The sequence below is a fragment of the Anarrhichthys ocellatus genome, unplaced genomic scaffold, assembly GCF_004355925.1.
Source record: "Anarrhichthys ocellatus isolate YVR2014 unplaced genomic scaffold, GSC_Weel_1.0 scaffold24, whole genome shotgun sequence".
Lineage (NCBI taxonomy): Eukaryota > Metazoa > Chordata > Actinopteri > Perciformes > Anarhichadidae > Anarrhichthys > Anarrhichthys ocellatus.
Window position 1 is genome coordinate 5,643,996 of NW_022280054.1, and position 25,830 is coordinate 5,669,825.

The 25,830-nt window shown below is 40.4% G+C and overlaps 2 protein-coding genes across 5 annotated transcripts in view; both read left to right on the plus strand.

The window, feature by feature from the left end:
• The window catches only part of pde2a (phosphodiesterase 2A), a 135,166-nt gene extending 122,153 nt beyond the window's left edge, over positions 1–13,013 (plus strand). For all 3 annotated transcript variants that reach the window (XM_031860913.1, XM_031860914.1, XM_031860915.1), the window contains 14 exons: positions 55–229; positions 1,361–1,473; positions 3,032–3,109; positions 3,218–3,340; positions 3,448–3,518; positions 4,006–4,128; positions 4,221–4,308; positions 5,326–5,373; positions 5,923–5,997; positions 6,106–6,205; positions 7,116–7,228; positions 8,376–8,414; positions 8,553–8,659; positions 9,548–13,013. In XM_031860913.1, coding sequence (XP_031716773.1) covers positions 55–229; positions 1,361–1,473; positions 3,032–3,109; positions 3,218–3,340; positions 3,448–3,518; positions 4,006–4,128; positions 4,221–4,308; positions 5,326–5,373; positions 5,923–5,997; positions 6,106–6,205; positions 7,116–7,228; positions 8,376–8,414; positions 8,553–8,659; positions 9,548–9,782 — 1,488 coding nt within the window. In that variant the 3' untranslated portion in view covers positions 9,783–13,013. The remainder of the gene's footprint in view (positions 1–54; positions 230–1,360; positions 1,474–3,031; positions 3,110–3,217; positions 3,341–3,447; positions 3,519–4,005; positions 4,129–4,220; positions 4,309–5,325; positions 5,374–5,922; positions 5,998–6,105; positions 6,206–7,115; positions 7,229–8,375; positions 8,415–8,552; positions 8,660–9,547) is intronic.
• A 1,696-nt stretch (positions 13,014–14,709) lies between these two features.
• Positions 14,710–25,757, plus strand: cul3b (cullin 3b). Of its 2 annotated transcripts, none has more exons than XM_031860604.1 (16): positions 14,710–14,992; positions 16,346–16,543; positions 18,744–18,857; positions 19,498–19,658; positions 19,873–19,987; positions 20,193–20,421; positions 20,760–20,905; positions 21,451–21,627; positions 21,758–21,928; positions 22,142–22,249; positions 22,730–22,854; positions 23,200–23,296; positions 23,794–23,928; positions 24,123–24,309; positions 24,507–24,652; positions 24,789–25,757. In XM_031860604.1, the coding sequence occupies exons 1-16, from the start codon at positions 14,930–14,932 to the stop codon at positions 24,918–24,920; spliced, it is 2,304 nt and encodes a 767-aa protein (XP_031716464.1). In that variant the 5' UTR covers positions 14,710–14,929; the 3' UTR covers positions 24,921–25,757. The 2 variants fall into 2 exon arrangements, with proteins under 2 accessions (XP_031716464.1, XP_031716465.1); XM_031860605.1 differs by having other exon boundaries at positions 23,797–23,928.
• The last annotated feature ends 73 nt before the right edge of the window (positions 25,758–25,830 follow it).

Genomic DNA, 25,830 nt, shown 5'->3' on the forward strand with positions numbered 1-25,830 from the left:
GTGTGTGTGTGTGTGTGTGTGTGTGTGTGTGTGTGTGTGTGTGTGTGAGTGCAGAAGGAGTTTCGTATTCCAGCAGATCAGGGTATCGCAGGTCACGTGGCGACCACCGGTCAGATCTTGAACATAAAGGACGCCTACTCCCATCCTCTTTTCTACCGCGGTGTGGACGACAGCACCGGCTTCAAGACTCGCAACATCCTCTGCTTCCCCATCAAAGATGAAAACAATGGTAATAGCAGCAATGACTTACACACACACACACACACACACACACACATACACAACACAGAAGTTACTTCATTCAACATACACAAGAAGTCACAACTTTCTTTTTTTGACAAAACTTTGTTCATAAAGCACCTCTCATGCAGGTTAGTGCAATTCACAGGTGACAGAAATATTAACTAGGGACACAAGTTGGAGACTAGATTAGACTCAAAGAATGAAATAGATAAAAGACAAAAACAAGAAAACAATAATAAAAGATATAAAGATATAGGTAATTTGTAATTAAGTGTTTTATGGCCATTATCTAATTAGTCAAGGTGTCAGGTTTAAGGATATTACACATTCAGCTTTCAGCAGACTGTTTCAGCAGCTCGGAGCGTAGAAGGTTTTTCCTACTGTACTTAAATACAATGTGGAGACATCTGCCATCTGTAAAGGGAGGTGACCAGCTGCCGCTGTAGAGTCCAGTAATGCACTGATAATACAATAGCGAGGCTACCGATAATATAATAACGAACCAGATTTAGTTTCATTGCACTATTGGTAGTTGCTCCTCCAGTATCCTGTACAGCACGTACCTACTCTTCCTCTCTCCTTTTAAAAAACGAAGCTGTTTCCACACATGTGCTCTCTCAGAATAGCACAAAGAGTTGTTACATCACATCCTTTTCTCCTAAATGTTACAGTGCATAAAGTGCAGATTGAAGAGGCAACCATCCTCAGCGTGTTCCATACTTACAAATTGCATTACTTTGATGCTGCTCCCTACTTCTTGCTGTATCCAAGCAGAAACACTTTCTGTGATTTGCCTCTATATAGAAAACTGTCAGGTTAAGAGTTTGAATTCAAAATCTTTTTATGTGCAATTAGGTTCACCTTCAGTGTGAAATTAATTTAAGTTAGCAACCCTATTTGATTCAACGTCTGTTCTGCACCTCAGACCGGTGCATTCTGTGCCTCATTTTCCTTCCGTCCTTGACTCACATCTTCCACTCTCTACTTTTCTCCGCCATCAATTTTCTCTACTTTCCTTCTTCAACTCATTGCCTCCCTCAATGTCTCACCTTCCCTTTCCTTTCTCAATCTTTACTTCTGTCCTCTTCCAATTTTCTTTAAACCCTCCATCTTCTAGAGGTGATTGGGGTGGCTGAGTTGGTGAATAAAATGAACGGGCCGTGGTTCAACCGCTTTGACGAGGACCTGGCCACGGCCTTCTCCATCTACTGTGGTATCAGCCTCGCCCATGTAAGTCTCTACCTGCAGAAATAACTGACTCTCTGTAACCATTTCATTTTCTGACTCTGTATATTGAATAGCCACAGACGGCTGGTCAGGGACAAGCCATTGAACAGTTTGCAGTGTATTTATTCAATTCTGCCACAACACCAGAGAAACAAATAAGCCAAGCTATAAACCGAGCATATTAAGCATAAAGTACATAAACTACACAGTTGCTAGATAAACATAATCGGTTGCAAATTAATTAACAGCTTAAATGTCTCACTTTACAATAGAAGACGGCTTCTATCACTTTCTCTTATTATCTGTTAGCAGCAATGATAATGTATAAATAATTCAATCCCTGCAAGTTCCATGCACCGTAATAATTTCTAATTAAGTTTGACTGCATGGGAGGAATGAAATAAAGTTTAGAATATAAGTTAAAGTGTATCTGTCCTCGGTCTCTACGTAACGTAGATCTTTTTTTAGTGCTGTCAGAAAGATCGATCCTGTCTGCAAAATGGGATCCGTTCAGTGGGAGCAAAATGCTCGGTCAAGGCTCAAGGGAAATTTAAAGACGTTCAGTCTGTGATGGACCTGAGTGGCTTTTATGGTGTAGTTCATAGGCAGTGGATGACTGCTGCAAACCCATTGACACACATTCAGCTACACTAGTGGATGTAGCTCACCAAGACGATGATGAAGATAGGCTGTTGTGTTGTATTGTCAAGGTTTTTATTGTTGACATTGATTTTAAATCTATCAGAACCTTCAACAACCCAGTGGTGATAATCTCACATTAACAGGTTTTTTTTTTCATTTGCTGCAAAACTACTTTTTTACAATGTGATGATCCAACTTTGTCATCGTATTTCTCATCACTGCAGCAACTCTCACCTTTTACAAGAACGTAGTAGAAATATTAAAGCAGTCTTGCGATCGATTGAGTAATATGATGGATTTACAGTTGATTTAACATAATGTACCTTAAGAAAGGCACTGTAATGGAGATGGAGTTCAAGCAGAGACCATAGATTAAGGAAGGAAAAGAAGAGCAGCTACAGAAAGTACAGCTGTGGTGATATTTTATGCATCATTTCCGATTCACCTTCATATTAAGCACCTCTTGCAGCGTGTGACCTTTGAAGGACTGCAGGTCATTATTAGAAGTTTATCTCTAGACTGTAAAGATATTTGATTGGAAAAAGAATTGCCTGCTAGGCAGCTCGTTAATCATTTAAACAGGACAACATGCATTATGTATCAATGCTCACTGTGTATCATGGTGTAGGCAACAGTATGCTGTGGGGTGGGACAAAAATGGGTTCAGCAGGATGATCTGTAATAAGCAGACGATATTGTTGCAAATTATTTATCCCTGTTTGGAAATCAAGCTCTGTTGGATGCCACAGATCGAACACCATCTCAGCCTCCTTAGTTATCTTTTTTAAATATATAGAAAAATAAGGAGATTGTTCTACTACTGGTCTAGTAACTGGACTCTACATCATATAGTAGCCAGTTATGTGTGAAAATAAATAAACTGTGTAATGTTACTATAATATCATGTTTGTTTCTCTAGTCTCTGCTCTACAAGAGAGTCCATGAAGCTCAGTTCAGGTCCCACCTGGCCAATGAGATGATGATGTACCATATGAAGGTAACATCACATTTGTACATCTCGCTCACTCTCGCACTCAGACGCATTGTATTTACTGACACCGTCCGTATTATTTACTCAATATGATTCAGTATGTGTATGTTGCAGGTGTCAGAGGAAGAGGTGACTAAGATGCTGGTAACGGGGGTTGAACCCGTGATGGAGATCCACCCCTGCTTTGCCGAATTCACGTACACGCCTCGCTCCCTACCCGACGACAACACGCCGTTGGTAAGAGACAAGTGAGAAAGAGAGAGACTGAGGGGGATTCGAGACACAAGGTGGAGGATGCCAAACAGAAAAAAAAATGTAACTGATCCTGTTGTGTGTGTCTGCAGTGCATCCTCAGCATGTTTGAAGACATGGGTTTCATCAACACATACAAGATTGACGTGAATACTCTCGCCAGGTCTGACAAATCCATCAATTCATGTACTGAATATAAGAGCCTGTGTGTATGAATGTGTCCTCCAGTTACTTTAAGTAGTCTGCATTGATGAATAATTTCTGATTTGCTGTTCATTTTTCACTCTTCCTTACCTGCGATTTAATTATTTTATCACTCTGTCGAATCCTTTACCGTGATCACATTCTTGTCAGCTGCTTTATAGTGCGTTGGAGTAAATGGCTCTAGTAACAAAACTGACAAGATATTGGTCTGAATTGATTAGTAGAGCGGGAAAATTAATTGAGTTTGTCAAATGAAGCTTGTGGATGGGCGGGTTGGTAGGGACAATTTCTGGTGCTACTTCTTCAGCATTGAAAGAAAGAAACAAGAGCAAACCGCTGCATAGCTTATAAAGAAATTATATACTGGAAAATCACTTGATTACGTGCTATAAGCAGCATCCGTTGCACGCTGTGTTGTAGGTGATAATCAAACTGTTTGGTGTCAGGTTCTGTCTGATGGTGAAGAAAGGCTACAGGGACCCTCCTTACCACAACTGGATGCACGCCTTCTCTGTCTCACACTTCTGCTACCTGCTCTACAAAAACCTAGGGCTGTCCAACTACCTCGAGTACGTATATAACACTCATCCCTCCAGGGACACAAGTAGCCATACGTTTAGTTGTTTCTAACCTTAATCCTCCTTCTTTCCTCTCTTTTTAGGGATATAGAGATTCTAGCTCTCTTTGTCTCCTGTATGTGCCATGACCTGGACCACCGTGGCACCAACAATTCTTTCCAAGTCGTCTCAGTAAGAGCACAAATTATGTTTATTTTTCTGCTTTATTTGTTTTCTTATTTAGCCTTTATTTATACAGGATAGTCCTATCGAGATTTAAAATCTCTTGTCCAATGGACAGCTGGCCAAAACAGCAAAAAGTTAAAAAAAACAACAACAACAAAAATTCAGTCTTAACAGTAACAGTCTCAAAACAAACCGCAAATTGCATCAACCAATTAATTAGCAGTGTCATTTAGTAACATGTACGTTCAGTGTTCAAATAGTCCTAAATCCTGTTTTTATAATCTTTCATTCTTATAAAATTTAGTTCAAAGTGTCTCTGTAACTCACACCAAGATGAGGGTGCAAAAACGTTTAAATCACTTTCACCATAAACGATGCGGGCTCGAGGAATTGTCCGCATGTTTTAGGCGTCAGAAAAGAACAGCGATAATTAGATAGATAGTAGTTTGTGCCTTACAAAGAAAAATGTACCAATACTCCATTCTACGGTTGTATAAGGAGGACAAACCAACTTTCTCATTCAAACTGCAATGGTGTGTACGGAAACCTGAATCATGGACAAATAGTAAAGCAGCATAATATACTGAATTTAACATTTTCAAAGAAGACTGATTCACTATTAGAGAGAATAAACCTCCTGAATAGAGTGTAGTAGAACAGCACTGCATCTGCACTTTAAAAAGCAGACTATAAACTGACTTTTAGATGCTCAGGATGGAGAATATCAATAAAAGCTCATCGTGATATCAGAGTCTGTGTTTCTCCCCATCTGTGAATTTGCCCCAGTGAGACACTAGATGACATTTTGATTAGAAGCATGTTCCTCTGCTCCACTATAATCATCTATAATCACTATAACCCTCCAGCACCTAAATGACGCACACTCCAACTCTCGTTATGCAACAAAGGTCATAACGAGGACAGTTCAAGAGAAGGGTTTTACTGAAGGATAATGTTTCATTTGAATCAATATGATGTGTACTTAATAAGGATTGTGTTTCTTTTGTATGTTTCTATTTTCAGCAATCTGTGCTGGCTGCTCTATACAGCTCGGAGGGATCTGTGATGGAGGTAAACTAGCAACCAGTTACATCACATCACAGGGACTGGAAATCTATCATAGCTATAACAACACGAGGGATCTGTGCCTATATTGATATTCATTACATGTACACCCTCCACTGTAGTTCCGTTTAGTTCTGCCATAAGTAATACTATTGAATTATTATCCCTGAGGCCATAATTAAAGGTTGTGTTGTACTGGATTTTGTTGTTTCTATTTTTGTATCCCCTCTGAATATTAAGCAGTCCACACCACCACTAAATATGGCATCAATGAGTTCATTATAATTTGCAGCATGTTGAATTTAACTTTTGTAGACTGAAAAATATAATTTTCTTATATTTATTTGTTCCTTCCTTGTTGGTGATCTTCATTACGTGTGATCTACTAATGTTGCTTTTTTACTGGTACGACACCTAGTGGTCAAATTCAAATTTAAATTCCTTCGCAGCAGTGATGAGGCACTGGGACACATATGAATTGGCTTTGACATGACTCAGCATTCCTTTAGAAGCTGCATTTTCAAATGCCGTTATGCTTTTTATTTGCCACGACAGAGACATCACTTTGCCCAGGCCATCGCCATTCTGAACACTCACGGCTGCAACATCTTTGATAAGTTCAACAGGAAGGTAAGATATAGAAAGACATTCACACAGTACAAATTGTCTCTCACTCTTCATTTCCATTTACTTCGTTCTGCTTTCCCACCAAAAAAATATTTTTCATGTTCTTTTTAGGACTACACGCGCATGCTGGATTTGATTAGAGACGTCATTCTGGCGACAGACCTGGCTCACCACCTTCGCATTTTCAAGGACTTGCAGAAGATGGCTGATGGTACGTATGCAACAGTAGTTCAGTATGCACAGCCACATCTCTACTTTTGCTTGAAACTCACGACCCCGAACAGCAGAGGGAGGCTTGGAAAGCATTTTGTAGGTTTGCAGGTAAGTTTCTGTCAATTTCTTTTGGATAAATAATCACTGACAATTATACAGACTGTACATTTCCTCTGCTGGCTCCTTTTCACAGCACCACCCAAAAGCCACATAATGACTCTAGATTTTCATTATTTCCTGACTAATTTTTCAGAGATCTGAGTTCAAATTTCCAGCATTCATCATTCTGAGTAATCCTCTTATTTTATTGAACTCTTAACCCTTTTGAAGAGACAGTTGCTTTTCTCTTTTCTTATATAAAATAATTGGCTGTAACCTACTGCCCAGCGATTTGTTTCGCCTGAATGCAACCAATTATAGGTTATCCTGAGTGGATGTCTCCTCAGTGGAATCAATTGTGTGCTGTAGTTTGAGTAATTGAAGGACATTATAAGCTTTTTAATTAGTTAGTGATTGCCTTGCACCACAGAGTGTGTAACTTGTCAATCACGGACAAAAATTGTTTGACCAAACACAGAATGGAAAATCTGCAGCGTTAACATGAATTTTAACATAATTTCTTCTTACACAAACTGCTGGTTCCTGACATACAGCTGTGGTTTTTGATCATCAATATCTACTATCACATAGTGACAGTCCATTTTGCTTGAAAATGCAATGAGTTTTAAAAAAAATGAGAATATTATTCAGTTAAATGTTTTAATCTGAAATTGTACAGTGGTGTGAAGTTGTCAAGAGTCATCAACAGTGGTTTCCCTCAGATCTTCACAAAGTTCTGTTTTACTGCCAAAGGAAGTGTGTAATTTCAGCTTAGAACGAGTAATTCTCTCTACCTGTGTTTGTTTCAGACGGATACAACCGAAAAAACCGTAACCATCGCTCGATGCTTCTGTGCCTGTTGATGACATCGTGTGACCTGTCGGACCAAACCAAGGGCTGGAAAACCACACGCAAGATTGCTGTCAGTTCACAGTCGACACCAATATCTACACTTTACATTATAACTTTACATATGTAACCACACATTTAACTAAGTGTGTTTAGTTTTAAGTTGGGGAATAATGAACAATATATGAATCGGCACACATGTATTTAGTTCTTAGTCCTCTGAACGGCCTTGTTTGGGGTTTGTGCTACACCCTTTGACTAGTATACTGTGTACAATCATGTAAGTATGTCTCAGTATTGCAGTCCAATTACCCTAGTAATGTAAGGAATTATTCATATTTATATTGAGTAATTAGTGTAGCACACATTGCACACTGCATTTAAAAAAAGATTTGGTATGAGGTAGTGAAAGGACTTCAGTTTCAGACAGTTTGTAAACTGTCTCTAGTTGACATGCAGTAGCAAGACGCTTCTCCAGAGTGTTGTAGCAACATTTCAGCAGTGCAATATAGATGATGTGATTCTTATCTGATACAGCTGGAAACAACCTCTCAATCTATATTCTATTATTTTCTATTCTGTGAAACTGCACTGCATTTTAGGATTATGTTTAATCTTGGTTTGCCCCCTTTTCAGCACCAACCCCCTGACCCTTGTCCTAAATCTTACACCCTAAATCTCCAAACACCTACAGCAAATGCACTGTAATCCTTTCTCCCAAATCACAAAAACACATTTCTGTGTAATACATGGCCTGGCTTATATTATTTATAATAATTATTTTCTCACTAGTCAGAAAATGCAGGAGGATTAATGGCAAAACAGCAATCACATCAAATACTGAAATGTCATAAAGGGGAATGACGTTTATCTTAGATTACATCATTCTTGTGATTCAGCATTGTCAAATTACAGTAATATTTGCAAATACGAGAAACTAAAAACACAGACAGGTTGGCATCAAATATGGAATTATGGTATTAGATAGTAGATTGTAACATTACATTTTTATATTTCTTAAATGAAAATCCAAAGATCTGAACTGACAGTTGGTTTGTCCAAAAAATATGCCATTAATGAATATTTGAAATCATATTTCATTTTTGTTGTGTGACATTACATAAATAAGTGAGCTGTATTTTAAGTAAAACGTAATCAGTGTCACTGTGAATAAGAAACCATACGAGCAATAACAGGTGTCTGTCTGTTTGTGTCCACAGGAGCTGATTTATAAAGAGTTCTTCTCTCAAGGAGATCTGGTATGTGTCCGTGTACACTGGCTGTTAAATGGCATCCGAAACTATTTAAGTGGCTGAAGTGTGTGTGTGTGTGTGTGTGTCATTTTACACAATAGAGTGCTCATTACTCATGTCTGTCTGTATTGTGTGTTTGTGCAGGAAAAAGCCATGGGGAATAGACCCAGTGAGATGATGGACAGAGAGAAAGCGTACATCCCCGAACTACAGATAAGCTTCATGGAACATATCGCCATGCCCATTTACAAGTGCGTAAAAAGAGCTGAAACATTACACCCTCCCTACCCTGAACCTTTGATCAAATATCACTTTGTCTTAGGGTCAATACCAACCTTGGCCCACACATTGCAAGTATTGAACACAGGGAGAGAGTTGAACATTTTCAAGGAATCTCATTTAAGGGTGCTCTAATCAATATTTTTCATATCAACAATGGCTCAAATGACTAATGTGTAAGGGTTGTTTGCAGTTACAAACACACCATCAGCTGTAAAGACTATTTCAGCATCTTTCAGCTCATTGTTTTGGTTTAATTTACTGTTTTGATTGGCTCACATCAGCTGAAATTGTGGCTACGGCAGGCTGCTGTCTTCAGAAAAAAAAAAATCCCTGATAAACTCACTGTACGCTACCCAGTACCCAGAACAGTATCAAACAGCAGACAGACAGAGTTAGCAACAAGTTGGTGAACATAGCCAGATATTTAACTCAAGGAGCAAAATAGAGCTAAAAAGAGAGTAAACATTGGTCTGACATTCAGTCAGGTGGCCAGAAACATGACTCCAAATGAACATCATTGTCTGCTGGGTAGGTACAACATGTAAGCAGTTGGTTTTTAACATATTTGCAATATTAACTTTTGAAGGTTAATGTTGTGTTTGCACCCTGTTCCAACAAATCAGTTGTTGCAGATTAACAAAATGAAATGCTGTACACTATGGAACACTGTTGAAGATAAAACATGCAAGACATTGGAATAAAATGAATTAAGTCCAAAGAATATATAATTAAAATATAATTTTTACTTAGATTTGAGCACATTGGAGATCTCTTCTTGTAAAGTAATGATGTGGAAGCCTTAACTTGACAAAGTATCACAATAACTTCTAACTCACCACTGCCGTCTGTCCTTTCAGGCTCTTATCTGAGCTGATACCTGGGGCCACTGAGCTGTACGAGAGAGTGGCGGCAAATCGGGAGCAGTGGACGAAAGTGTCCCATAAGTTCTCCATCCGTGGTTTGCCCAGCAACAACAGCCTAGACTTCCTGGACCAGGAGTATGAGCTGCTGCAGTCCCAGGGTGCTTTCGGGAGCGACGACCACTGCCTCAATGGCTGCCTTGAAGATGCAGAAGGAGGAAGCGGTCAGTGACATCAGCGGGCTGCTGGCGGTTTCTTGAAGTTTTCCGTGGTCCAATAAGAGGTCGATGATACCTTTTTAGCGACCTAAGAGGGAGGGATCTCTCTGCTGTCAATCACTTAGATGCTTAGCAGGCCATGCAGAAGGGACAGGACAAAGTTTCAAACTAACTGAATCCGACAAGGGATTTGAAACGAGTGGATCCATCTGAGCCGGTTCAGTGATTAGATGCCACATGTTGCTTGTGTCTCCAGTTCAGGAAAGCAGAAGGTAGTGACTTTGATGTTTTTCAGCAGCTATACTGGGGGAAAAAAAGTTTTTAACCACAAGTTACAGGTTCATTCATACAGTACTGATCCTGATTACGATTGTAAAAACACACACACACACACACACACACAAATGTACATGCACATACTGTTTAGACACACAACAGAGAGAGGAAAAAAACAATTCTTATGGGAAAAAGACTACTTCAACTTCATGTAACAGTGAGATAAAGTGCTATTTACTTTCTGTAAAATGTTTCATAAATGCTTATATTGATTTCAATGGCTCAGCTTTGTCCACACACAAGCAGCTGCCATAGTCCCTCATCTGATGCTTTTGAATGCATGCTATATGGACACCTCACGTATTATTCCTTTTATCTTCGTCAGTGTTGGTTTCTCCACGGCTAAGAAATCAATGCGGTCCATTTTTATACCATCGTAACAGATTTTTGTATTTGGCTCTTCAAAAATATATTTGATTAATTCCTCGTTGTACAAGGGAGATTTAGTTAATTTACTTACACAGCCTTATAATCCTTGTGTGTATTTATTTACTTGTCCTCATTTTTGGGGAAGTTTAAGGGACAAATTGACAATCACTGATCAATTAGTCACAGATCCCTGGCCATAATACCCCACGCCATGCATAAAACATTAAAAACCCGATGCTCGTCACTGCATCAAGTATGCATCTACACCTCGAACAAAGGTCGCTCATGACCTAAGACGCACCCCCCAATTTATTTTTCTCTGCCATCCTTCCCACTACCTTGCACCGTTATCACTTCCTTTTACTTTTTAGATTCCTGATTTCATCATAAACCACTTTAGATAGAGAGCAACCGAAGCCCTTTAAAAGATCCATCTCATCTGTTAGTGTAAATGTGCCAGAGTAGAGCGTGTTATATGGAGTGTGTCATTGAGTGTGTCATATGGATCTGCCTTATTGCGCATCTTTGCTGCCTTTCTTAGAGCTTTTAATATATGAAAATTGAAATAAAGAGTCTGTTTAGTACGTATGTTGTATATTTGTTATAGACATAGTTTGAGTATCAATGTGGTGAATGAATGATCACAATGCTCAAAAGATGTATATTTGTGAAATACCTGTGTGAAGACCTCAGATGTCATGTTCACTTCTTTCAATTTTAAGCTATATATACAACCACCAGTGGATAATAGGCAGACACAACATTATTTTTTTTTGTTCTCAATGCACCCGAAAATAGTTTTAAAGAAAGAACTAGAGATGTAGCCATCACAGAAATGGCTCAGTCCTGATAGCATCAACAGTTCACTATTGCTGCACCCCAAAGGAAAGAAAAATTAGAGTTAAGTTCTCAGATTGTACCTCTTATAAAATAAAGGGGGGGGGGGGCATTGGGTGTTGTGTTGCAATATGCCATGTTCAGTTTTACTTTATAGGAAATGCTGCAGAGCTGGATAACGTAACCAAGGAATAGTTACACGAAGAGAAACGTCTGTAATAGTCAGGACTACTGTATGTAGGCTGTGTGGAGGGATGAGAGTGAGTGAACAAATGAGTGGATGGATGAGTGGGTGAGTAGATGAGACAGAGAGAGAGAGAGAGAGAGAGAGAGAGAGAGAAAGGACTGGAGGTAGTTGCGATAAAGAGGGGAACATTCAGTATAACCGCTCTTTACAAAGCTGGTGTTGGTAGTGATGATGCAGACACACACCTCAAGGGATCTTGCTCGAGTTTCTTCAGTCGATAATGAAAATATTGCAATCATAGTATTTAAATATACAATTGTTCTTGACAGGGTCTCATGAGGCTGAGTGCTACCCAAATAACCTTCGTCCTTGATGAAAAAATGGTTTGATGTTTGTGTTATACCTACATCGGGATATGCATCGGTGATCTGCCTTCGTCTGCTTCATGGACTGATTATTTTTTACAATAAATTTCTTAAAGGGCGTACAGATATGTTTGTAGACTCTCTCTGTTTCTCAAGCTCTTTCTGTCACATGTGATTTCCCCACTTATATTACTTTTAAACCACTGTTTCATATGTACCTGCCTTTTTCACGTGCAAAATGAAGTGTCTGCCTCTGTTACGTAAATACCTTAACTTATTATTAGGTCTGAGTTTCCAAAGACATTTAAGTGTTAGATCACAATGTTTCCATGGAAAACAATTAGAATGGCTGTGACAATTTTTAATCCAAACTGCTTTTGACGGTCCAGACCGAGGACAGTGGTCTATGAGTGTGTATCTGTCCCTTTACGTTTGTTTTAGAGAGTCAGGGTTAAATGTGCCAAGCAAACATTTTCTACTTCCTGGCCAAGCTGCAAGGAGAAAAACAGGCATACCTTAAATTAGTTTTGTTCTCTAATGTTGGAGGAAAGTTGAGGGCTGCGTTCGTATAAAACTTTTCTGATACATCATGACTGGTCTGAAATTGCGAGTCATTCAGGAAGTATGAATCCAATCTATTTCCCATCGTCACAGAACAGCGGGACTCTAACCTGTGATGTAACATCATTGTAATGAAAGATCACCTGTGACATAATCATTAAAAGTGGCAAAAATATATTTGCTGTAAATATCAAAGTTTTCAAAAACAGAAATTTTACTTGATTGTCATTACTACAATGGGAAGTATTTCAATTCTGTAATGTATTTAAAGTGGTTGCATCCTCCTTTTTTCATACCATTTTTGAACAACCCCAAGCTTAGACTTTTAGATAGAGGAGATGAAAGAAAATCATATGTGTATTAAGGTTATACATGTGATACTCTACAACAAATAAGAGCCCAAATTAATCTGAAATGTATACATGATGCTTATACTGAGGACTAAATCCTGTCATCTGTTAATTATTATTTTTTTGTTGAGTTCTGAGTGCTGGTGGTCTTGTTCTTCTTCAGATGTAATGAACAAGGACATTATGGATGAAATGTTGAGATCTTTTCTTTCTTTCTTGGAATAAATCTGGTGAAAGGCTTCTTGGTTGCTGTTTCTAAAAGTGCACACAACACACCATATAATGTAGCGTCACCATACTCTGCAGACTGATTTATCACAGTGGCATCTCTGTTGATCCTGTTGGCCTATCTCACACGCTGATACTGTATAAGCATGGACAGATTAACACACTGGGGCAAAAACCTACTACACTCCACTACTCGCTCCTCCGTACAGCAAACAGCAAAATCTCCTCTCCATATTCTGCATGTAGCACATGTGTATGTAGTCATGCACCCATTGTAATTTGCCAATAATATAATATATTAAGGTTATTAAACCAAATAACTGATGTTACAAACAGAATTGTGTTTGGGAATATGCATAATTTAATAATTTGACAAGGGTCCTTATTGGGGCTTTAAACTGATGTTATGCCTAGAATGATGCCTATTTCCATACCAATCTGTATTTAATCAAATCAACCCAGTTGAAATGTGGAAAACCTTGATAAAAACAAAGCTTTTTTTAATTGAGAGCATTACATTTGGCATCCCAAATGAAATCAGATTGAAGGTATTCCGGTTTGTTAGAGAACTTTTAAATTATCTGTGGGAGTAATATTTGATTCATGAATCAGAGAGGAGGGACACAAACAAATAAATACTTGCATACAGAGTTATACAAGTGCATATTGCAGCAAAAACACCACATAATGCAGTCACAACTGAACTTGGCCAGGACCATCTTATATTAGAAATACAAAAAGCAGAATAGCTAACACTGTACATCCCCTAAAAAACAAGTGATTCCCTGACATACAGTAGAACGAAAGAGTCCTAATCTGTGCAGCTGAAGAGGAAAACAAGAAACAAGTAAATCGCAGTGGTGGACTTCACACCAGCAAATTATCTGACCGCAGTTGATTAATAGAATAGAACAGAATGCAAATTGAGAAACTATTTTAGTTTAGTTTACAATATGCACATGTAGTAAATATAACACTGACAGGGGCCTACTTTTGATACTATAAGTACAATTTTCTGTAGTTGATGGAGGTGGAGGTCATTTTAAACAGAATACACAAAAACAATGCATCATATCTTTTGAACTTATCATATGCTTTGTATGTTGAATCTTAACCTCAAAAGTAGTAAGCTTACCAGTTAAATGTAGAGTTACAAGTACAATATTTCCATTTGTTAGCTATGTTGAGTAGAAGTAGCTATACAGGAAGTACTCAAGGAAATAAAAAATGAAGTACAGCTACTCAAGTAATTACACTTTCTATTTCATCAAGCTATTATTATGTATTTACTACTTTTATTTGTAAAGTAACAAAAAGATTACTGAATTGCAGTACAGAATAGACAACTATTTAATAAATCTACTATCAATACTCCCTGCAAAAACTATGTGATCATGTAAAGTATTCATAAGTAGTGTATTGTATTCATATTAGTTTGTTGCACTTATTGTATTCGTACTGTACTTTTGCTCTGGTTTATGCTCTTAGATGCTTGTTTAAAAAAGGAGATGCACTTATGACTTCTGGTGACTAGTAGTTCTCTTGAATACCTATGTTGAATACACTTATTGTAAGTCGCTTTGGATAAAAGCGTCTGCTAAATGACTGTATGTAATGTAATGTAATGTAATGTAATGTAATGCGAGTAAAATTGAGAAAATGTTCCACATCATTACTTTCTCGCGGTACTTGGAGTGCGCGAGCTCTGCGCAATGAGAACTGCAGGTAATCCGCCATTGCTGTATGAACAACTATCGGATTTGGCGTTTGGCTGTCAACAATAAACTTGCGGTGCCGCCGGGACGCGGAGCTACGAGGGTCGAGTGAAAGCTCATACGGCCGCTCCATAAACCGGTAGTCACCCCCCACCGTCCCTCCCTGGAAAAATACTTTCATGTGAATACAGAGCCCACGGACGGAAGGCAACCATGTCCAATCTCAGCAAAAGCGGCATCAAGAAGGACACCAAAATGAGGATACGGGCCTTTCCTGTAAGTGCACACCGCAGTAGGTGCTCTGTCTGCCCGGCAGGCGGTGACTCGATCACCGTGGTCTGGGCTGCTGGCTAACTGCTAGCAGGCTAACCAGCTGAGCGGCACATATGACTTGTCTATCGGTAAACAAAGTGCAGCAGTCAGAATGTGGTCAAGTCGCCCCCACTCCTTGTCGGTTGGTTCGGTGGCTGTTCTGTCATGTTGCCAACAAAGTGGGAAGTTTCATTAATCATTGTCTTTAACGTTTAACTGCCTCACAACTACCCAAAACGTTAGCTAGCAGATCTGTCGCCATAGCCGATTGCTAACTTTAGCATCGACTCTTTGACACTTGTTGTTTTGACTGTTTTTTTTGGGGGGGGGGGTTCTTTCATTGAATGCATGACGTCTTCGCCACCGAGCTTTACATTTGACTTGACTTTTGTGCAATAATATGCCAGCTCAATTCCCAACTGTGTGCAAAGAACAAACGGCGACGTTAGCACAGCTGTAGATGGAGGCTTGGGGGAACAAATTGAGGTTAGTTCTGGGTTGCATTAATGAGCTGGATCAGAAGTAGACGCAAGTCTTGTTTCTGTCGTTAACCCGGTGTCAACATTGTGATTTTAGGATTCCTCTCGCCGTCCACCTGGCACTCCCTTTGTCTGCACGTCACTGACAGACCTCATTTATGAACTGACCTCATTCTGCTTTAATTGAAATTTCAGTCCATCGGTGACTGGCTTGAATGAGGCTGTTCATCAACCACATATTTGCGTTCTTACTCCTCTATGAGTCATTCTAGTCCTTTTTAATTTGTGTGACAGTGTCCACATATGTGATTGTGTTAACACAGAGCACCTTTAGATGTGAAGCCTGTTGAATGTGGCCTAGTCCTGACAGATTGTCTGCATCCAGACATGAATGTGTTTGGGCTTGCCTGCTGAGAAGGAGCACGCATTGTTCCTCCTCACTAGCTGTTGCCCTTATTAAGTTGTCTCCTTTTGGGCCAACATGTCTTTGCTATTAGGTAGTCCCCCTGGGACGACCACAAGAACTTCTTAAGTTTAAAGCTTATTTGTAATTATAATGATGCACCACAGCTCAGTACTCTGCAGAAATAGTTGTTTACAGACCGTCTGTGGTGGCTGGCAAAGTAGAAATCGGGCTCCTGAATCACTTTGTTCATCGGCAAATACCAAAAAACATAGAAAATTAAAGTTACGGACCCTTTAATGTTACATCTACAACTAAACTGCACAGAGGTGGGAGTCTATCTGCGTTATGATGCTTTATTTAGGAACAAGATCTTTGTGTTGGTCTTCTGATACAAGTCATCTTATTCAACCTATTACCGGCTACCTTTTGCAGATGACCATGGATGAGAAGTATGTCAACAATATCTGGGACCTCCTAAAGAATGCCATCCAGGAGATTCAGAGGAAGAACAACAGCGGCCTGAGCTTCGAGGAACTGTACAGGAATGCCTACACAATGGTGCTTCACAAACACGGAGAGAAGCTGTACACGGGCCTGCGGGAGGTCGTCACCGAACACCTTATCAACAAAGTAAGAGTTGCACAGGTTGCATGCATTTGTAGAAGCACCAGGCAAAGAGGATATTTTAGATTTTGAGATTGCACACGAGGTAATTACTCGGGTTGTAAACACATTAGTCGTTCTGCAAACTCCCTTAAAATCCCGATATTCAGCAAGCAAATGTGCTTCTTTGCTCCATCAAAGGAAAGAGGTGCACCTTGGTTAATTTTTCAGACACTTGAAGTCAAGTGATGAGACATTGATTGCAAATTGAGTTAAAACATGCTTTGTGCCCCTGCTTTTGTTTAAAGTATTTGCGACTGCCATTTCACTCAAGTGTGTAGTAGATAATTATCGGTACATACTCGTCTTTAGTACGAGATCCTGCTGTGAAAATCGAAGACTGGATCTCTAGGAATGCTGAAATTATAGTTGATACACTAACGGTTTGAGTAGCAAAAGATAACTGACACGTGGATAGTTACCTCAGTAAAAGATAAAGTCAAATGTGAATCAGTTTTTGATTGAAATATGGAATTAAAGTTAAAGTAGCTTACCTTTGCTAAACGCAATCTGTCGTCGGCTTCATGTTAACATTCATAATCCTGCTTAGCCTGCGTATCATCCTTGCAAAACTGAGGTACTGCCAGAAAACATGAGCTGTCACCATTCACGAGCAGCCTTGTGAGGAAGTTTGGGAGTACAGTTTCCGTGGATATTACTCTTGTCTTGTGCGATGGGTTCCCCGTTTCTGTGACTGGCCAGGAAAGTGCCCCCGATTTCTGGATCGGGTCCTTGAGTTGTAATGTTGGGTTTCAGCTGCACAAGGCTGGTCGTTTGTCTGAAACTGTGTTTGCCTTGTGAAGAAATCCAATGTAACAGAAATGGTAGACAAGTTAAATGGTGGTTAATTGGATTACTCCGAATAGTTTGTAAAAATGCAAGGGATGGCAGTCCAAAGCTGATCCTGTAACTACGATTAATATGTTTTCAAATCCCTGCTGTTAGCGAACCCTTCAGTGAATGTTGTTCCCGGGCTGTCATTTGTTGTTTTGTTGCACATAATTAGCAACAAATTACGCTCGGCAATGATATCCGTGAACGCTGAGCAGAAACCCAATGAGCAATATTTCAGCGACCTGCTGTTGAACAGCAGCCAGGTGGTTTAACAGCTTAATTGAACGTACATTCTCAACTTGGCAGGTTTAGTAAATTAAGCAGTCGGGGAACGTCAACTCACGGCAGTTCAAAGACGAGAGAGCCGACACCCGAGTGTGTTTTTAATCATCTAATAATGATCCAAAAGAAAGATGCTAGTAATGGTTTACATGCAGACTAAAAACCTACAAACCTATCTCAGACACTGCAACCAAACAGTGACAACTTTATGATATACTGTGAACCCGTTCCTCTGGGACAGTCACTCTACTTACAGTTTGGTTTAACAAAATTCTCTTAAGCCGTATAATTGCATTAAGAATTCTTGAGTGAAGGATTTGGGGATGAGAAATCTCTTGGAACAATGACACTGTTTGAGTGTACACTCTCAGCTCAGGCCTATTTGCAGTGGTCCATCACGTCCGTCTAAATGTCATATCATTATTAATATCACAATCCAAATCGCCAGGTAGGTTTTCATATCCAAGGATTATTGAATAATGTGACGGACCAGCAGCTTTAGAAATTGTCAGAACATCTTATCCGCACCAATACGGACCTCATAATCATAAGTTCATAAGTAAATCACGAGTGTGCAGAATGAGTCTTTGATTTAAAGGCATATTCAGATTTATGGGTGAGCGTCTACCTCGCACCTCAACATTTGATCTGGCTGTGAATAGAAAGGCGTTGGTGAGTCTGTGAGGGTTGATCATGTGCGTTAGTAAGAGCAGAGGTGATCATTCATCATCTGTCTAGAAGGAGAAAACGAGGAGGTCGGTGTGCCCTTAAGAATCTTACTCTACAGAGACTCTTGCGATGCTGAGTCACACTGCAGTTTGACTGTTATCAAGCTGTTGTGTGGAGAAAAGGTATTAAAGAAGCAGCAAAGTAGAGTCGCATTAAAAGACCGCATCAACAAGATATCCCAAAACTAAGTGTCGGCTTAATACAAGAGCGTTCTTTCTCTTCGCCGAGGGGCTTTCAAGTTGTTTGTTGTTGTGCTCAGGCATTGCGTCATCACGAACACAGCATGTCCACCTCATTCCTGTGTGTTTGTTTCCCCCCGAAGGTACGAGAAGATGTCCTCAACTCCCTAAACAATAACTTCCTTCAGACCCTAAATCAGGCCTGGAATGACCATCAAACAGCCATGGTGATGATCAGAGACATCCTGATGTACATGGTGAGTAGCTGATGTTTACACAGCTTAACGATCTCACTCATCAGTGAGGAGAACACAACAGGCTTATACAAATGAATATCATCATTTTAGAAAAACTTGTAGATTTAAAGTAGGAAAACACAGTTATTGTCTGAGATACAACTATAAAAACAATGACATACAATTTGCCTTTTTTCTATAAAATACTTAAGTATTGGTTCTTACTCTTAAATATTGTGATATTCACAGCAAAATAAGACTTTTGTGATTGTATCAGCAACTATAACGTTGCCGTAATGGCTTCTGATTTGGAGGCAACGAATCAAATATGACAAATGACAACCTGTGACATGATTGACCTGTGTTCAAACCAACTTTCCTCTCTTTCATACAACATGTCTATGCAGGTCTGTTGTTGTCTGTGCCAGATCGTGTGTGGAAATACACTGGTTACATATCAACACAGAACCGTATATGTATTTGAAAATTAACCTGAAACAGTTTTAAAGTGTATGTATTCAGTGATTGTATTAAATTAAACAGCAGTTGAGCTTAAACCCACTTTAAGGGAGGACACAGAAACACATTTAACGATGTTTAAAGTTGAGGAGGAAGATGCGCATGTATTCAAGGTTGTCCTTTTTGTGCGTTTATCTCACAGGATCGGGTGTACGTACAGCAGAACAACGTAGAGAATGTCTACAACCTGGGTCTCATCATCTTTAGGGATCAAGTGGTGCGTTACGGCTGCATCAGAGACCACCTCCGACAGACGCTGCTGGACATGATCGCACGCGAGAGGAAAGGGGAGGTGGTGGACAGGTAGCCGGAGACTCACCGACAGGCTTCATAGCATGACGACAACACTAATTTGATTTTCATTTTAAACAATAACAGAGCTATCAATCACATTTGTGTGTTGCTTGGTCAAACTGACAGGGTCTCTGTAAATGCAGATTTTGGGAAAATGCCGCATATTATACCTTCAACATTGCATTTATTTCATTTGATTGTGCTTCCTCTCCCTCTCCACCAGGGGGGCCATTAGAAATGCCTGCCAGATGTTGATGATCCTCGGCCTTGAAGGGAGGTCTGTTTACGAAGAAGACTTTGAGGCGCCGTTCTTAGAAATGTCTGCAGAATTCTTCCAGGTTAGTGGGAGAACATACTTCCCCTGACACTTCATTGTTTTTATTTGGATCCCAATTATTTTGGCTACAGCTTCCTTTTCTGGGGTCCATATAAATGAAAGGATTAACAACACAATTTATATAGATATACTGTAGTATAGGTAGGACAGATTGGTGTGAAAAATGGCAGGTGCTTGAAAAACAACATGTTTTCTTTTACACTTAGATGGAGAGCCAGAAGTTCCTTGCAGAAAACAGTGCCAGTGTGTACATAAAGAAGGTTGAAGCCAGAATCAATGAGGAGATCGAGCGGGTGATGCACTGCCTGGATAAATCTACAGAAGAGCCCATCGTCAAGGTGGTGGAACGTGAGCTCATCTCCAAACACATGAAGACCATCGTAGAGATGGAGAACTCTGGCCTGGTCCACATGCTCAAAAACGGCAAGACAGACGGTGAGGGAGCTGCTCGTGCTTCAACGCTCTTTAGTAAACTGTGTTACTGTCACTTGCAAGAGATGTATATTTTCCTGGATCAGTAATGCAGTCACAATGTTCCCTTTGCTCACGTCGCAAACAATACGAAGAATGTACTTTTGAGTGTTAGATTTAGACGAACCTGTGACTGTAGTGCCGTAGCTTCAGAAAACATTTTCACACGAGTATTCTCGGAGGTGTTTTTAGTTTACTCCGCACAAATAAGCCTCCTTCTCAGCAGCTGTCAGCTACTCAGTCTTTCTCAGTTGATAGAAATATGTTCCTAACGTGTGTGTATTCGTGCATATCCATCACAGATTTGGCGTGCATGTACAAGCTGTTCAGCAGGGTTCCCAATGGGCTGAAGACCATGTGTGAGTGTATGAGCTCGTACCTGCGGGAGCAAGGAAAGGCCCTGGTGTCAGAGGAGGGAGAGGGGAAGAACCCCGTAGACTACATCCAGGTAAGACGACGGGGCGTCGGGAGATTAGAGCGCAGGGGTGTTGTCGCTCGGTCTTGTGAATCTGCAGGAATGTGTTGTAAAATGTTCAATTAGTTTGCTGCCGTTCTGATGTCACGAGCGCTCGGTTGAAGCACACTATAACCGTCTACCGCATATATTTTAGGTGAGTGAGAGAGACCTAACCTTGTTAGAGCTCGTGGAGTCATTTCCACTGGCTCTGCAGCACACCATTGCGTGCAGAGCTCTGACCATAATGTACTTCCATAGTCTCCCAGCAGAGGATAACTGCTGCGTTTGTGGCCACAAGCCATGATGGTCTCTGACCACACTGTGTCGTTGCACAGTACTGAAAAACACGTGAGGTCATTCAGGCCACTAGAGAGAAGGCACTTTATTTTAAAGTCTTGTTATTTTCATCTAAAGCTCCTGTGTGAAACAGTTTCCGCTGTTTGCGGTTCCACACTTACGTACCTGTTGTAATAGCTGTGTTAAGCTACTGCACGCTGCTGGATTATCCCTCATCATCCTTGTCTCCTTTCCTCCAGGGTTTGCTGGACCTGAAGTCACGTTTCGACCGTTTCCTCCAGGACTCCTTCAATAACGACCGGCTCTTCAAGCAAACCATTGCAGGCGACTTTGAGTACTTCCTTAACCTCAACTCTCGTTCGCCCGAGTACCTCTCACTCTTCATCGATGACAAACTGAAGAAAGGAGTAAAAGGGGTAAGATAATCATTTGCAATGTGTAACCCGCTGAAATAGCTTCCTGTGTGTCCAAGGGGGTTAATCAGATTATTGACTCTGTTTTACGAGCATCCTATGTAATCTGCATCATTCTTGTTTTTTTGTCCAGTTGACGGAGCAGGAGGTGGAGTCCATACTGGACAAGGCCATGGTGCTGTTCCGCTTCATGCAGGAGAAGGACGTGTTTGAGAGGTACTACAAGCAGCACCTCGCACGCCGGCTGCTCACCAACAAGAGTGTCTCTGATGACTCTGAGAAGAACATGATCTCAAAGCTCAAGGTGAGCGGACATAACCGAGTTCTGTCCAGCACAATAATGAGATTTCTGTCACGATTTTGCAGGAATGAAAAACCTGCAGCCTCTAGATGACAACTTGTTATCTATGAAACTTAGAAATTCTGTGATCTTGCCTACAGGTATAGAGGTGTATGAACCCCTATGCAATGCTTTGATTAACTACATGTCATCCTTCTTCTGGTCTCTGTTGCTCAGACCGAGTGCGGCTGTCAGTTCACCTCTAAACTGGAGGGCATGTTCCGGGATATGAGCATCTCCAACACCACCATGGATGAGTTCAGACAACATCTACAGACAACTGGGGTAAGGAGACGCTGCACGCCACGACTCATTCTGTCAAAATAATGAGCCGACCTGTGTGAGGCTGCTTGACTCAGTTACATAAGAACAATTATGCACCAAACTATCCGTATCCTTGGAATACATGGTGCTAATTTCTGTCTCTGTCACTGTATCTGATTGTCATTTGGTTTGCTTAAGCACACACTAATTATTTGTGTTCGTTTTTCCCTTAGTTTATAGCTAAAAGTCCTTTCAAACCTATTTTAAATTTAGAGGTTTTGAATTTGCTCGGATGCAACACCGTGATCTGTTTCGGATAAAAAGCACATGCACCTTTTTTGTGTCATCAGCTAGTTGTTATTTTTTGTCTAATTAGGTTATATCTTTTTTTCGATCTGTTTCTAACCTCATTGCACCAATAAACATCAGTGCGCCTCAGTGTGTGATCACATCAGCGTAGACTGAAACTGGATTGTGCGTCTTGTGTTTGTCTGACTTCAGGTGTCACTCGGAGGGGTCGATCTCACGGTCAGAGTCCTGACCACAGGATATTGGCCAACACAATCAGCAACACCAAAGTGCAACATCCCCCCGTCACCGCGACATGCATTCGAAGTCTTTAGAAGGTCAGTTGTACATTTAGGAGTTTATTTCTTTCACGTATGAATGGTTTCATAACAGCGCTTTGTTTTTAGACGAGGGGTTTCTGAAATGTGTGATCCTCTTACTCAGCCACATTATGTTTTCTTACAATTGGAAGCTGACCAGAGTAACAACTTTCTTCAGTTCCTGGTCATTTCTTGGCAATATAAGCTTGTGTGTATTGCTAGAAATAGAATCATCATATTTCTGTACTGTCATGGTCTTCTCCCCGGGCCTGTTACAGAAAGTTCTAACACTTGAGTTGGATTCATTGTGCTACATTGGCTATTTTTAGAGGTTAACCCGGAGTGACTCCCCTCTGCTTGTAGGTTTTATCTCGGTAAGCACAGCGGCAGACAACTCACACTGCAGCACCATATGGGCTCTGCAGACCTAAACGCCACCTTCTACGGCCCCATCAAAAAGGTACGTGTCACTTTCAAATGTAAGATCAGCACATTTATCAAACACTCTATGCTGTGATTATGCCATAGAACAGATTACGGATATTGTTGATGGGACAGTGTACGTGTTTTACAATGAAAAAATAAACTTAGTTCGGTAACTTTGTTTGCAATGCATTGTCAATGGGGCAGTTTTGTTTTGTTTCCAAAGGTCAGAGGTCTGAAAATGTTTTTCTAAAATGTGTTTTTCATTTTCAAAGTGTAAGTGGTACTTTTTAAATGTACTGCTAAAAATATCTTTTAAAATTGTAAACCCAACGAGTAATGGACACAGCTACATGTTATTAATAACTTAAAACAAGTCATTTTGTGATACTTTTTTTTTATTTATTTGAGTAACAGGGAAATCGACTATCTACTATTTTGAGGACTTTCAGCAACAGAAAACCTGATTTCTTGTGGAAGGGGATTTTGAATCGTATTTTTAGATTTTGATCTTCTGCCCGAACATATCAAAAGGAGGACGGGTCAGAGGTGGTCGTGGGAGGAGCCCAGGTTACCGGCTCCAACACCAGGAAGCACATCCTGCAGGTCTCCACTTTTCAGATGACCATCCTCATGCTTTTCAACAACAGAGACAAATCCATCTTTGAGGTACACAGTATGACACCATACTGCCCGACACAGTCTAACAGTGTGTTACGGTCCCCTAGTTTGCCGAAAACAATTAACCGAGCCAAGAAAGACAAACATCCTGATTGATGGTGGACAAATTCAGCAGTTTCCGATTCCTGCTTTCCTCTCTCTGTTATGTCTTGCTTAATATTTGATCCTTCAACCCTGTATAGGAGATCCAGCAGGAGACGGACATCCCAGAAAGGGAGCTGGTGCGAGCGCTGCAGTCTCTGGCTTGTGGGAAGCCCACTCAGAGAGTACTCACCAAGGAGCCCAAGTCCAAGGAGATCGAGAATGGCCACGTGTTTACAGTTAATGACCAGTTTACCTCCAAACTCCACCGTGTCAAGATCCAGACAGGTACACATCATGTTTCCTTTAGTCTTACAGTAACAGGCGCCTTGTGCAGCACGCAGAAAATGTAACAAAACAACAGAAAATAATACCTTTCACCTCACAGTCAAATGATTTAATTTATTTGGGGAAAGTATATGTATGCCTTTGGTCTCAGTACTTGTCTTTTGCATTTATTTTCCTTTCTGTTATGCACCACCTAGTGGCTGCTAAACAAGGGGAGTCGGACCCCGAGAGGAAGGAGACGCGACAGAAAGTGGACGATGACCGGAAGCATGAGATCGAAGCTGCCATCGTTCGCATCATGAAGTCCAGAAAGAAGATGCAGCACAATGTTCTAGTAGCAGAGGTCAGTCAGCTGAACTGGTTGCATTTGCAAATACGAGTAGTGGTGATGATGATGATGATGATGGTGATGATGATGATGGTGACAGGATGAAAAGTACGGTGTACTGATTTGCTCTTGTTTTTCGGTGTCTCCACAGGTCACGCAGCAGCTGCGTTCACGATTCCTTCCTAGTCCCGTAGTCATCAAGAAGCGCATTGAAGGACTCATTGAGAGGGAATATTTGGCACGAACACCGGAGGACCGCAAAGTGTACACTTATGTAGCATAAAACAGGAGAATTCAATGAAAGCTAACACCGCGTTGAGAGAAACTGAGAGCCTTGTTTTTTTGTGGACTGCTATGCGTTTGAATGAACTTGGAAGTGCTTTCATCATTGATTCTGGGAAACACTGGGAAGCTTAACTTTTCTTCCATTAAAAATGTGTAAAGAGGAGAAAAAAAGGTGCAAAAGATGGGGAAGTTTTCTAGGTATATTAGATTTCTTCTGCTGAGAGAAATGAAAGGAGGCGATCTAGTTTTGTACAAAATCATGTTTCTTGTGGCCTTTGGAGAGAATTGGATCAGCCTCTTTGCCAATTAACTACGTGCTGTAGAGAACGAGCTGAAACATGTTAGAGCTAACATGCAGCTACACTGAGACCAAGACAACATTTGAGTTCACTCCCCTGTTTTAAATGTCAATGTGTTCCTTTTTTTTTTTTTTTGTGGCACATTGATGGCTGTACGTGTTAACAAAGACACTCTTGGCCTTTTTCCTCCTAGAGGATTTTAAATTTAAAGAAGAGGACAAAGTGTTAACTGGTACAGACCTGGTTTACAACAACATTTTGAGTACTGGAGAGAACATGAAGAGTGCTTCATTTATGTTGAAAGTCTGTCTGTTCCTTGAGGTTTTAATGTCTGATAAGAATTAAGCGCACCTATATTTAATGCCATATTCCATATTTGGGCCAGGTCTGTACTAGTGGTTAGAGAGATCAAGAGCTGTAGCTTCACGGCATGCTTTTATCTAACGGGTCAGCCGGGCGAATAAGACGCATAAAAGCTCCATAAATGGCGTTTGGTCTCTCATGACACATTTTTCACTTCAGGCCTGCTGTATGATCGGCCAAAAAAACCTATCTCCTCTCTTTGAATGGAAGGTTCCTTGTGGTGCAGCTTTCAAAGAGATTTTTTTG

Coding starts and splice junctions, on each gene's coding strand:
- cul3b (XM_031860604.1), top strand. CDS start 14,930: ATGTCCAATCTCAGCAAAAGCGGCATCAAGAAGGACACCAAAATGAGG. Junction 20,906..21,450: donor ACCCCGTAGACTACATCCAG/GTAAGACGACGG, acceptor CCTTTCCTCCAG/GGTTTGCTGGACCTGAAGTC. Junction 23,929..24,122: donor GAGACAAATCCATCTTTGAG/GTACACAGTATG, acceptor AACCCTGTATAG/GAGATCCAGCAGGAGACGGA.